The sequence below is a fragment of the Lucilia cuprina genome, chromosome 3 (genome assembly GCF_022045245.1).
Source record: "Lucilia cuprina isolate Lc7/37 chromosome 3, ASM2204524v1, whole genome shotgun sequence".
Classification (NCBI taxonomy): domain Eukaryota; kingdom Metazoa; phylum Arthropoda; class Insecta; order Diptera; family Calliphoridae; genus Lucilia; species Lucilia cuprina.
This window is the reverse complement of record NC_060951.1, coordinates 66,761,247-66,775,772: the sequence shown is the minus strand read 5'-3', so window position 1 is coordinate 66,775,772 and position 14,526 is coordinate 66,761,247. Positions and strand designations below refer to the sequence as shown.

At 29.5% G+C, this 14,526-nt stretch overlaps 3 protein-coding genes across 5 annotated transcripts in view; 2 read left to right on the top strand and 1 right to left on the bottom strand.

The window, feature by feature from the left end:
- Positions 1-5,427, bottom strand: part of LOC111678934 (ras-related protein Rab-27A) — a 10,608-nt gene extending 5,181 nt beyond the window's left edge. The window contains exon 1 of the mRNA XM_046945672.1: positions 5,013-5,427. The gene's annotated coding sequence lies outside the window, so the exon portion shown is untranslated. The remainder of the gene's footprint in view (positions 1-5,012) is intronic.
- LOC111678914 (nexilin) overlaps positions 1-10,928 on the top strand; it is an 11,445-nt gene extending 517 nt beyond the window's left edge. For 2 of the 3 annotated variants that reach the window (XM_046945670.1, XM_046945669.1), the window contains exons 2-6: positions 362-481; positions 579-638; positions 702-1,234; positions 1,296-1,508; positions 10,463-10,928. In XM_046945670.1, coding sequence (XP_046801626.1) covers positions 379-481; positions 579-638; positions 702-1,234; positions 1,296-1,508; positions 10,463-10,558 — 1,005 coding nt within the window. In that variant the 5' untranslated portion in view covers positions 362-378 and the 3' untranslated portion in view covers positions 10,559-10,928. Of the gene's footprint in view, positions 1-168; positions 482-578; positions 639-701; positions 1,235-1,295; positions 1,509-10,462 lie in introns of those variants that run through there. The other variant, XM_023440366.2, reaches the window with a different exon arrangement.
- Positions 5,906-7,097, top strand: LOC111678915 (pleckstrin homology domain-containing family F member 1 homolog). The gene has a single exon (XM_023440368.2). It carries the CDS (start codon positions 5,992-5,994, stop codon positions 6,880-6,882), a length of 891 nt encoding a protein of 296 aa, XP_023296136.1. The 5' UTR covers positions 5,906-5,991; the 3' UTR covers positions 6,883-7,097.
- Positions 10,929-14,526: the final 3,598 nt, after the last annotated feature.

Genomic DNA, 14,526 nt, shown 5'->3' with positions numbered 1-14,526 from the left:
AATCCACATGATTTCGACTAGTTTTGCACAAACTAACTGGATTTGTTCAAAACGCATCAGTGGAAACATATAAAAAATCATATGTGCGAAATGAAAAAAAACACTAGAAAATTTTTTATTAACCAAAATCATACAGATATGGCAACTCTTTCGTTTACTTTGACATTTAGTTAGTTTATGTAGCTATCCCTTTTCTTTTCATTGTAGTGTATTCTTGTTTTTTTGTACGTTTTGTTTTCAACCGACTTTTTGAAAACTACCGCGCATCGTATACAAATTGTTCATATTTTTTGTTTTAACACGGATTATTAGAGTTATTGAATTTATAATATTTTAATAAGGTGATTTCTACATATTTTAGATTTTATAGTTTAGAAAATGGCTTTTTTAAATTGTAAAATGCAGCAAGAGCAACATAAATTTGATTGGGATGACATTAATGTAGGCAACAGCCAACTTGACGATTCTCAAAATTTTTTTTGTAAGTATGAAAACCGAATTAGCTATTGCATCCCATAAAATGAACATTTTTATTAAAAACCCGTTAATTGCATTTTTTTTGCTTATTCTATTTAAAGCCAAAAAGCATTACGAACATGAACGAGTAGATGAAATGGAGTTCTTGCAACAAAAAATGAGTAAGGAATTTTAAACAAAAATGCATTTTTATAAAAATTTTATTTAATTTCCTTATTTTTTAGTTAAAACTGAGCTAAATGAGTCCATTGAAAATAAAGAAAACATAAAAGCCAATTTCACATCGCCGGTACAAAAATCGGAAAATAAATTATTAGATGAACATTTGTCACCAAGCATTGTAAAAGTTGAGGACGAAGAGTGCGCAGCATCACCGGTTGATGTGAATAAAGAACCGCAAGACGGACGAGAGCTATGCCTAAAAGTGGCTCCAAATTTAGCGTGCGAGTGGTCAACGAAAAAAACAATATGTTCTCAAGCAGTAGGACTTCACAAAGGTGCAATTTCAAAAAATGTGCCACCTCCTCCACAAGCATATTTAGTTAAAGATATATATCAACGGAATCGCGAAGAAGCCGAACGTCGCAGAGCGGAAGAGGAACGTAAAATGAGAGAATTTCATTCTCGGCCAGCACCTAACTTCAACCATCACCATGAACTATTACAGAAACGAAAGCCCGCCCATGCTGTTACAGTGGCCGTAACGCCTCAGGTTTTGAAAAAATCTCGCGAGGCTGAAGAAAAACGTAGAAAAAGGGTAATTTACTAAATGTTTTGCCTGTTATTACACATTAAATCGTTATGATTGTCTTTTATAGTTGGAGGAGTGGAAACAAAAGAATCAGGTTCCAAAATTTGAACCACGTCCCCCTACAGTATTAAAAGAAAAACCATTCGTCCCCGAAAAAAAACCAATGGTAGTTCAAATGTGTCCTTTCAAGTTACACACCGAAAAACGACTTCAAGAACGTAAACATTATGATGAAATTAAACAGAAGGCCTTGGAGGAGAAACAAAAACAGGTAGAAATTGTAAGCACATTTTGCAACATTTCATAGAAAAGGCTTCAACTGATATTTGTTGTAAATATGTGTGCTGTATTTTTTTATTTTTTTTTTTTTTGTATACTAACAATTGTTATTTTATATAATTATCGCCTGCATGCAAGTCTATTAGAAATTTGTACTAACAATTGATAATTGATTGATAAAATGTATATACTTTGTATATAAAATTGTTTCTATAAACATCTGATAAAGAATTATGATTAAGATCCTTTAGTTGGTTATTAGTTACTGCTATATGTTTTGTCTAAGAATCGCTTTTTGAACCATAGTCCAATGTCTGCCTATCCATAATTTCATATTTTAATACGGGTAAATCTCGGTATAACGAAAGGAAAGAATAACTAAAGAATATAGTTTTTTACTTATAATATAATATGAAAATTAAAAACGTCTTCTTTGTTCATATTCCTAATATTAGTTATTCTGCATATTTTACGTATTGAACAAAATGTCATACACTATATGTAATCTAAAGAGCCTAATTACGTTAGCTGTGAATTTAATGATAACTTTAGCTTAAATAAATCGGATACTTTGAATTAATACAAATTAAGGGCAAAATATTTTTCACATTTATAGTGCATATTTTCCCATTTTATAGTGCATATTATAAGCGCATATTTTTAATTTTTTAGTGCATTAAAATCCTTGACCTGATTATTATGAACTGTGACCATATCGAAAATTTGAGGTAGACGGACTCTAGGCCAGAGATTAATCCCTTGTTAATAATGCTGTGGATTTTTACTTGTGCCAGTAAAATTCCATAGCAAAATCCTATTTTTCTTGGGCTTTTCACACATATGGTACATCAAACACCCATGCCAAATGCTTTCAAGTTTTATTTTATTTACAAAAATTTCGCTAAAATTAGTTATATATACAGTGACGTTCTATAAAATAGAGTTACAAATTTCTAATATATTTCAGAATTTTTTTATTATATTTCAGAGAGTTTCTACAAGAGGGCTCACAGTATTTGTAAATATAAGCCTATCCTTATAAATGTTGGTAGAGGAATTTACGTCTATTTCAATGTTATTTATGTAGAATTTAATTGTGTTATTAGTGTTTATAATTGTCGGTTCACACAAGGAAACTTTTGATTTTTGTGTGTGAGAGAAAAAATATTCTTGGGTTGCTCTTTTATGAATTTTGTTCAAATCCGTTTGTTATTGTTCTTTTATAAGGTAGTAAGAGCTAATTGCCCTGAATATGTTAGAAATACTTTTGAATTTTTGCATTCTGACAGAAATCCTCAAATTTTAATTCCTATAATAAATCGAACCACTTACGAAAGATCTTTTCATGTGCGAGTTTCTAAACATTGGAACTCTCTTCCTCGAACTCTTAGATGTTTTGATTTACGATTTACAACATTTAAAACGCAGCTTTTTGAATATGCATCCACTAATGCGATTTAATGTATTTATTACTTTTTTGCAATGAATTTTTAAAATTATACAGCGCTAATAGATATTATCATATATGAAGTTATTTACACACACATATGTACACATAAGCAATTCATTTTTGTAGTCAGCCTCTTATGTAATAATGAAATTATCTGTAATATTGATTTAAGTTGCCTATTTTAACATATGCTAGTCTACCAACTATATATGGCCCTATGGGCTCGGTTGATTTTCGTATATAAATAAAATAAAATAAATAAAATATCAGTCATCGCTTTCTTTGAGAAGTTTTCCTTTTCATTTTCTGAAGGAGAGTTTGTGGGTCGAATGAGGCCTGATCCTTAAAAAATTCTATAGTGGTGATACAGTGTGTCAATGTCAATTCCGAAAATTTTCGGGATTAGTAAATCATGAATCACGAGAATTGCAAAATAAATCCGGAATATTTTCGGTATAACGGTATACCGTAAGCCGTAAGCCGAGATTTTTTTAAACAAATCCCCGGATTTGCTTAAAAAAGTTTTATTTTCTCTTTTGAGCCATAATTTTTATATATTTTCAAATTATTTTTGTTGTATAATTATGAAATTTACAATAAATACTAGTTATGTTCCAAAACTGCTATATATGGGAATTTGGAATATTTATTGATTGTTTTTCAGCTTTTAGAACTAAAAAATTGTTTTCAGATTTTTTGGTACAAGCCGTTATGTGTGACGTGACATGACGTGATGTGACAAAAATTTCAAATGATGAAATTTGCAATATTATTGAAAATTAATTAGACCATAAATTTATTTTGGATGGACATAGTTGAAAGTTTTTGGAGTCGGAGAAATAGCATAGCTTCCATACAAAGCCCAAATTTGATATACCCATAAACTTGGATATATAACTAAAATTTCGCCATCCTGATAATAAAAACACACAAAAAACTTCCAAATGTATAACTATTGATCCTTCTGATGATAATACAATAATCGGTCATAACGCCCATATAAAGCCGATATCCGAAAATCACTTTTTTTCCATACATTTCTTAATTTCCACTTATCAACTAAAAAATCATAACTATCACTTAATTGAATAAATTGCATAAATATCACATTATTTTAAATAACAATATTTCTCAATTCGAAGGTTGCACTTGAGAAAAATACTTCTGAATGCCAACTTAAAAGTTATAGGGATAAATCCTGTTTCAACGTGACGAACGTGACATTTTAAAGTCTATGAAAGAAAACCGAAAATTTGCCTTTTAAGGATCTTTATCTTTTTATATTTGTATGATTTAAGATAACTATTATTTCAACAAATGTTTTCCGATAAAAGTCCATTTAAATATTAGCCTTTAAAATAATCAAAATTATTAAAAGCAAATGCTACTAACTATGCCTGAAATATTATTGTAACTTTTTATTCCGATTTCTCATCACAGTGGTTAGAAAGGCTTTGGGGTCTTTAATTTAATAAAATTTTAATCTTTTTCTATAATAATAGAAGTTGAAATTTTATTTTTGATGACCTTTAATTTTTGAACCACGGTGGACTTTTCGGTGGAAATGCCCATATTAATGTAAAATTCCAAATATTTTTCAAAGAAAAATTTCTGAATTGGCCCCTGTTATAATTATTAGTTGGCATGGAACAGTATAAAATGTACTTACGTAAAATTTCGGAACTTGATATTTATTTTTATTTAGGAAGTATGCAGTTAAATAGCTTTAGAAATTATGAAATTCTGAATGTTTATTTAAGAATTATAATTAATAAGATTGTTTTAATTTAAATTCAACTTCTGTCTGCTAAATTTCAACAAACTTAAACATTTTCTTTACAAAGATGATTATTTGAAAATTTCATATATAAAATAATTAAATTCATGTAATCCCAAAAATCATGTTATATAGAAATATCCCGGAATCCCGAGATTGCAATTTTCAAAATTCCGAATCCCGTGATTTGTAAAAGCCAGTTCCGATTGGCATCCCTAGTGTATATTAATATTATAATATAAAACTAATTTTAGTGCTTATGACGAACAGAAAAATACTTTCCGTCTCTGGCTCTCAGCTAATAAAACAACGATAAAAATTTAGTATTTCTTCGGCCATTTACTATATTGAGTTGATTTTTTCGTTATAGTCTGTTACTTTTATATTTTTTGTTGATTTGTGTGTATTTCCTTGTGCCTTTAAATTTGCAATTAGCTCTTTCAGTTTTTTTTATTTTGTTGTATAATTATGTAATTAAAAGAAATTAAATTTTTATGAATGTGTATACAAAAAGAAGGCATCTTGCAAAGAAATTTCCATTGACTTGTTGCAGATTAATCTCGCTCATTTAGTTGTTTTGAGTTTTGGAATTTGACATTTGTAGTGTTTCCTAAGTGTTGCAAAGCGTTTAATTAAGCGTTTAGCTATATCAGACAGGAACTATAAAACGCGAATATAATCCTTGAGATAATTAGAAATATTTTGTGAAATTATATAATTATAAAAATAATCGAGATAAAATAAAAATAAGTTTTATAACATTGTCGATTTTCCTAACATACTATTTTTTCATTTATGTTTACGTTTTTGTTTTACCGCTTTCCAACACTAACTTTACAGCAACAATTTGACAATCAACAGACTCTCCCCATTTCATGAGTGATTTTTTTTATTGTATTGCACAAAGCGATTTACAAATCATAAATTTATTTATAATTTTACGAAGATTCTTTAAATAATACATAATTTTAATGTACAAAATTAAGTTTCCTCCAATGAGTGTATAGTAAAAAAAGTAATTCTCGATAAAAAAGTAAAAGAGATATTGTAAAAAGAAAAAATTAACTTGCAATCACTTCCGTTCGAAAGAAAGACAGCACAAAGGAAAGGCAAAAAAGTACGTGAAATCGTTTTCTTTTTATGCATTAATAAAAACGACATTTGCTTTAGTTGCTGCTGATCTTAAATAAACGCCTATAAAAATTATTAAAGTAATAGCAAAATATTCCTAAAAAGTGCAGAAAATTTAAATAAAAGATGGTTGATCGTTTGGTGAATTCGGAAGCAAATTCCAGACGCATAGCCATGGTCGAAAACTGTTTTGGCAGTTCGGGCGTGCCTTTAGCCATACCAGGACGGGTATTGGTTGGTGAGGGTGTATTAACCAAAATGTGTCGAAAACGGCCCAAGTCTAGGCAGTTCTTTCTTTTTAACGATATTTTGGTGTACGGAAATATTGTCATAGGAAAGAAGAAATACAATAAACAACATATAATGCCTTTGGAAGAGGTTTCATTGGAGAACATTGATGACTGTGTACAATATCGCAACGGATGGTTAATACGGACAACAACAAAATCGTTTGTAGTATGCGCTGCAACAGCAACTGAAAAACAAGAATGGATGGCTCATATTAACAAGTGTGTAGAAGATTTACTCCGTAAATCTGGTAAGAAGCCTGTAGAAAATCATGCTGCCGTTTGGGTACCAGATGCGGAGGCAACTGTTTGCATGCACTGCAAGAAAACTCAGTTTACAATGATCGTGCGACGTCATCATTGTCGCAACTGTGGAGCTGTCGTATGTGGTCCTTGCTCCTCTAAAAAGTTCTTGTTGCCACAACAGAGCACCAAACCACAACGTGTTTGCACCTCTTGTTATGAACGTCTCAGCAAAGCTGTTAAGCAAGAATCGTCCAAAATTCATTCTGCTGTCAACAACCAATCTCACAATGACTCACACGCCAATACGGCCGAATCATCAGGCGATGATGATTCCGATGAAGAGACGAACGGTGCTGGCACCGAACAACATGATCAACCGAAATTTTATGGTGATACCAGCATTTTATCAGTTAATGATGCTACAAAGAATGAAACGTCCTCTTCAGCCACACAGCTGAACTCTAGTCACTCACCCAGTAACTGATATTTGCATAAATTGGAAAAAGGTTGGGTGTGGGTGGTTAAGAAATCGAAATGAGAAGCGATCATTATTAAAATGTTATTAAAACACCAGTTGTTATTATAGCAGTTAATTTTTTTTTAATTTAATATATGTAATTATTTAAAAGATTGCCTTATGCACTTCGTTTATCAACGTTTATCAATGGCTAAATTGTTCTACGGTTATTTCGTAAAGACATGGTAAGTCTTGATATATCTTTAAACTTTTCTCAGGTACATATACACTAATGTATGTATTCCTGTAACAATTTTTATCAATTCCTAAAACAAGTACTTACAGATATATTTATGTATATATCCATGTAAGTATGTATGTACAGAGTTTAGTAATCTTATAGTATATTTGTTTCTTTTGATACACCAACGTACATGAATTTACGAAATATACAACAACTTGAGAGTAAACAGATACTCTCTCATTTTTTTGTCATTATACCCTACACCACTATAGTGGGGAGGGTATTATACGTTTGTGCTGATGTTTGTAACATACAAAAATATTGGTCCAATACCCACCTTAAAGTATACCGATCGATTCAGAATCATTTTTTGAGTCGATTAAGACATGTCCGTCCGTCTGTCCGGCTGGCTGGCTGTCCATGTAAACCTTGTGCGCAAGGTACAGGCCGCAATTTTCAAGATAATTTGATGAAATTTGGACCAAGCATGTTTTTTGGCACAAGGACGAAGCATATTGAAAATGGTTGAAATCGGTCCATTATTTCACCTAGCCCCGATACAACCATACCTCCTGATTTGAACTTTTTATGCTATAATTACGTCAAATATTCTGCTATCTCTCTAAAAATTGGCACAAATAAGTTTTATATAAGTATAAATGATACTGCAGATTTTCGTAAGGATCGGCCTATATTTGACTCTCGCCCCCATACAAACCCCCCTTCAAAAAATTACTTAAACGTCTAAAATTGACTTGTAACCATTTGCATCGCAATGAAACTCAACAAAACTAACTGTTATTTAGAAATATATCCTTTTCCTAAATTTACCGAGGATCGGCCCATATTTGACCTATATAAAGCCTTATTTAGACATTTTAGTTTTTTATCAATAAATGGCTTAAATATTTTGGAATTATGGTAATATTCAACATAAAAGTTTCTTTACAAAAAATAAAAATTTTATAAAAAGTAAAAATTTTAAAAATATACTCATGGTGTAGGGTATTATATGGTCGACCATGCCCGACTATACTTTCCTACTTGTTTTTATTTGTTTTAGCTGCTTATTTATTAAAAGTTTTAACTTTAATGATTGTATTTTAGTAAGCAAGATTAAACACACTGTAAAATAACTTTTTCACAAAGATTTGTCAAACACAATCTATGAGCTCTGAACTCTGTTTTATAAAAATGTTGGTTGTTTTCTAGATATAGGTAGTGCATTTTTTTTAATACATAATTAATTTCTGTTACATCCCTTAGCTCCACATTACTCTCTTGCCCATAGTTAAATGTCCGTTTATCCAAAATTTCCGATGGTGTCATATGTCACAATTATAAATATAATTTGAAAAAAAATTATTCGACATAATCCACAAAGTCTGGAAAATATTTTCACTAATGTTAGACTTTAGAAAATATTTAAAGATAAAGTCTGATATAAAAAAATAAATAAATATGTGGATTGTGACTAATTTTTATACCCTACACTACTTTAGTGTGAAGGGTATATTGGGTTTGGGCTGATGTTTGTAACATACAAAAATATTCGACCTATACCCACCTTAAAGTATACCAATCGGCTTAAAATCGTTTTCTGAGTCGATTGAGCTATGCCCGTCTGAATGGCTGGCTGTCCATGTAAACCTTGTGCGCAAGGTACAGGTCGCAATTTTCAAGATAATTGGATACAATTTTGCACACATGTTTTATTTGGCAAGGACGAAGCCTATTGAAAATGGTTGAAATCGGTCCTCATTTGACCCTAGCTCCCATACAAAGTCCCCTTCATTAAATTACTTTAACTTATAAACACAAATATCGCGAATCAGCAGTATCACTAAAGATTACAGCAAACTCAATTATACCGATTTTTGTATTGATCGGACCTTTTCTGATCCTAGTTCTCATGCAAATCCTCCTTAAACAAACGCATTTAATTTCATAATTCATGAGTCAACAATTAATCATAATTTGTTTAAATCGCAATATAATACAAATCCAGATTCAATCCAAATTTATTATCACTCATGAGCTTTACTTTGCCATTGTTCAGAAGTAATCTCAATGAAAAAAAAAAAAAAAACAAAATGACTCATTCCTAAGTTACACTTGTATTGTTTAAATATCAAGACCAAGTGATTTTGTGCTTTGTATTGATAAATAATGACTATTATATCTTTGTAAACTGAATTTTACATGCGTTACTTCATTACTTAGGATACAACCTTCGAACAAAATATTTCCAAAATAATTTTTCATAATCTTTGATGTACCCAAATTAACAATTTTCCTTTTGGAGGAACAAATAAGGTATCGATAGTGACAAAAAGTAAGAAAGACCTCTAGTAAGATATTTACTGGTTGGTCGTAAAACCAGGGCAGGAATCAGTATTGCTAGTCTATTAACTATTGAGAGAAACGCCTAAAAGTATGGATTTAGTAGCTTCCGAGAAGAAAAGATGCATAACTGCCATACTTCATTTAATTTTAATAGAGTAAAAGTGAAAATAGTTATTATGCAATATTAAAAATTACACTTTCCTGGACATTTTTTTTTAATATTGACATAAAATTTGAATAACATTTGCAGACGTGGGCCAAGTCCTTTAAAACTTTGATATTTTTAAGTTTATAAATAACACTGAAGTAAATATTCAAATTTATACTAATTTTAATACATTAATATTAACAATTTAAAAATAAATTAATAAAAATGTGAAATGTTGATTCAGTTCCGAATGTTTTGACCACTACTGTATATATGTATATAAAGTTGGTTTTAGTACTTTTTGATTTTGATTGATTTTGTTGTTATTGATTGACTGTCATATTATGACATTTTATTTAATGCTATTTAAAAAATATTCGAAGTTCACTCTATGTTTATTTATAAAAAACTATTAAATCGTTTTTTTTTTTTTTTGGACTACTTGTTATTATATGTGTGATTGTACATACATATATATCGTTACCTTAATATAAGAAAACGTATCATACATTTATTTTTCAATAAAAGTAAATTTTATTTCACTATTAAAATTACGAAGAATAAACTAAAAGTTTTTTCATAAAAAAAAAAAACATTTAAACTGTATTAAATCTTTTTCTTCGTCTTAGAGATTGGTTGTTAATAAGATTTTTTTCACTTTACAAAAAAATTTAAATGTAAAATAAAATACCTCTTATATAAAGGTGGCGATATATTGAAATACTCTTGTACTTAACAAGATGTTTAGTACGCACATATGTACAAATGTAAGTAGATAGTATAAACATAGTTTTAGATAATAATGTATTTTAACATTTAAAAATATTTTTTACTTTTTAAATAGTTAATTATTTGCTTTTCTTTTTTAGGAGGAAGAAGAACGTAAAAAACTTGAAAAGGAGCGCATTAAAGAATTAAGAAAAGCTGCAACTTTCAAAGCACGACCAAATCCCTTTAAAAATTAAGACTTTTTTATACGAGAAATATTTTTACCTAAAAGAAAAATTTGTTGAAAACTTAAATTATAAAATTGTGTTTTGTTACTTACAAATAGTTTTAATTGTAAAAACAAGTCGAATATTAATTTTTTTCCTTTTTACAAAATACATCAGCAACAACAACATATAATAACCTAAGAAAAAATTTCGCTCTGTTGATGGGTTTATCTATAAAAATGCATTTTTTAATGTACAACACACAGTTAAATAATATTTCAAAATTTAAATATATCGCAGACCGCCAAGCCAGTGTCAGCCAGCCAGCCTTTACATTTACAAATACACAAACAAACTAAATATATGAAAAAATAAAAACAATTTAAAATTTAAATTTTAATTTGATTCATATAATTTTTATTATTTTTTAACTACTTGTACTAACACACTTTTTTAAATATTGCTCTAATGCAATGCAACACATATTAAAAAAGAAAATCTTGCGTTTATGTAAAAATTGTTTTAATTATTATATATTTTTTATTTCTTAGAATACCGTAAAAACAATTATATTGATTTTAATAGAGTACGTCTATAATAAAATATACTAATTACCACTCACACTTCTTTATTTTATTTAATTTGTTTTTACTGTCCTTTTTATTTAGAAAAAAAAAAAATAATTTACATTGAGATTTAATTGAATTTTTAATTTGTCCCTGTAATAAAAAAGTGTTAAATAAACAAAACACGTACTTTACTCTGTATGGAAAGCAATAACGCGATTTTGTTACCCCTCTCAAAATTTACCTTGCATTGTTTTATGATGATTCCCAAAATATTTTAAGTCTTGCGATGGTCGTTCGTGGACTGGACCAAATTATAAAAGGGAATTTTTGTATTATTATTATTTTTTTTATTTTAGCATTGTTTTGAAATAATATATTTAATATGGGGTGTCGTTTGAAAGAGTTTTAAATCCACGTCGAACGATGTATTAATCATAAATAACCGTTTTCTTATATTTATATCCAAAAAAAAATGAATATGAGAAAATGGTAATTTTGTCATATTCCAAAAAAATTTTAATTTTTTTAGGTTTTCCATTAATATAAATAAAATGAATACACAATGTGCACATGACTAGACGTGGCTTCATAAAACCTTTCAAATGATACATCAACAACACTAAACCCAAAAAAATTTGGAAACATCATATTATATAACAGTGAATTTTTAAGGGGAGTAACTCAATCACCATTTTTTGTGAGTCAATCTAACGTACACGCTTATTTTATGGTTATAATTTTTTGTAAAAATTAACCATCACAGGACGTTTGTTATAAACTTTACAATAAAAGGAATCTTCTTATTTATTCTACTTATTACTCACTCTATTCAACTTTTTTTTGCATTTTAATTCAAATCGAAATTCTTATCGTCTGACAATTTTAATATGATGCATTTCGATTCCACGCTCCGTCATATCTTCTTTCGATTTCGTTTATGTTGGAATATCTTTTTATTCGATCGAACTGAATTCAGAAACGTAATCGAAGTGAAAAATAGGGGTGATTATTATTATTTTCATAACTTCATTTGATTTGTTGTTACTTTTTCCTTTACAATCAATCCACATACAATACATAGTAGTGTTCAAATTTGTCGCCTTGATAGTTAAGACTAAATAACCTTATACAACATGTATTTAATAAAAAATTTGGATTAAATTTGTAAAATATTAAGAGTAAAAACTGTATACAATTTAAAACATACTGATATATTAACCATACATAAGATAGTTATTAACAATATAAATTATTTTTATATAAATCTACAAAAAAACAATATGCATTTCTCTTTACTTATTAAATATGTAATTGGTTTGTATTGGTTTACGCAAAATTAGGCTTTGAAAACACAATTAAATGAACCGGTTAGGGCATAATAGCGTTCAACGGATCCACTTACAACTATTCATAAAAGGATAAGTTGAAAATTTACAAAATAATTAGCTTTATAGTTTTATTATCTTTAATGCCACTAAATTTGCACAATAGGAAAAATACTTTTCAAATTTATGAGTTATTTGATTGGACTGGATTGCAAAAACCTATTAAATTTTAATTGTCTACAACAAAAAGGGCGTACGCATATCCATAATTAATAAAACAAGTCAATTGTAAAATTTTTTAATATGTTTAAGAAGATTTTGGTCCACATAAGGCATTATGTATAACAATAAGTGTCTATCTTACCGTGTATAAAACCGAATAATTTGCAAAACGACAAATAGGCATACGGGTTTAAAAAGATCACGTTTTTGTGGAAAATAATGGTGACCACAGATTTTGTTACTTGCAAAGAACTTTTAGATTTTAAATTAGCTGTTTGAAATAAACCCGGCTATAAAACATTGTTAAAATTGTAGAACGAATAAGTACCAAAAAGTCCCTTTTTGTAGGTTCTTATCTAGTCAAGGCCCTTCATGCTAAATTTCACTTTTTAGGTTTAATATTATAGAAAATTCAAAAAGTACCTTTTGTAGAACGAAAAAGTACCAAAAAAATACCCTTTGATGTGTTCTCGTCTAATACGGACTCTACATACTTATAAGTATGTATTATAATTTCATATTTCTAAGTTCATTATTACAGAATACTCAAAAAGTACCTTTTGAAAAACGACTAATTAAGACTCTACATACTTAATTTCTAGGTTCAAAAAAAAAAAAAAAATACCAAAAGTACCTTTTGAAAACAAAAAAAGCACTTAATTTCATGTTTCTATCCAATAACAACACACTAGTGCTGCTCTCGCTCTGCCTTGTTTTTATAAGCAAGAGTACAATAACAAAATTTACCGTATGATTGTGTATTCCCAGCAGTTCGACAAAGAATCAATGCATACGAAAAAGACGGTAATTTCCACTAATAGTTAACCACCTGGATGATCGTAATTCGTATGTTTTGGGTCATTCGTCACGAATGTACCCTTGGTAGTCGAGAATGAAGACAGTCGTCACTTTAGTGCCCTCAAGTAACCTAGAGACTATACTCTTAAAATTTGTTTTTTTGTTGTACTTCCGAAAGTAGTTACTTTACCCATCTTTTGGAGAAATGACTATTACTTTCTACTAATATACCACCATCTGGTTGACTCATATTTATATCTTTCGGGTCAATCATCACATTATTGTCCCTTAGTATTCTAGAGAGTAGACACTTGAAATTTTTATATTTTAGTTTCATTAATATCTTACCACCTGGCTGACTAAAATTCGTATGTTTTTGGTCTTTCGTCACAAATAAACTCTTTGCAATCGAAAATGAAGATAGTCGTCACTTCAGTGTCCCCTTTGTAAGCGAGAGCGGAGGCAATCGTCTCTTTACTGTCTCTTTGTAGGGTGTAGAGTGACGATTAACTTCCTCGTAGGACAAGCCCATGTTAAAATGGTTGGTCACCTGGGTAGTCAGGTGGCTAGGGGCCACCACAAGTGGTAGGTTAAATGGTCAGTTCGGGACTGTCCCGTCGAACTGCTGGGTTTTGTTTTTTGCAATTTCTGTTTGAGCATGAATAAAAAAAACTCAATTTTTTATGAAATTTTCAGAGGTTGTCTCGGATTTTTGCTCATATCTCCGTTATTTGTGGACCGATTTTGCTGATTTTAAATAGCGATCTTCCCGAAAGCATGTCTAATAGAATTATTGAAGATTCGAATCTCGCGATATCTGGGGTCCTCTAAAAACTAATTTCAACAAACATACAAACGGACATGGCTTAATCGAATCCGCTATCAATAAGGATCCAGAATATATATACTTTATGGGGTCGGAAAATTATTATATAGGAATTACAAACGGAATGACATACTTATATATACCCTTCTCACGAAGGTGAAGGGTATAAAAAGTAAAAATTTTCACTGTTAGTAAAATTTCAACTTTCAAAAAGACAGAAAAACGCCGAAACACGTGAACTCAACTTTCGGTAGAATA

What these genes read in the sequence shown, in the direction of transcription:
- LOC111678915 (XM_023440368.2), top strand. Translation starts at nt 5,992, where the DNA reads ATGGTTGATCGTTTGGTGAATTCGGAAGCAAATTCCAGACGCATAGCC.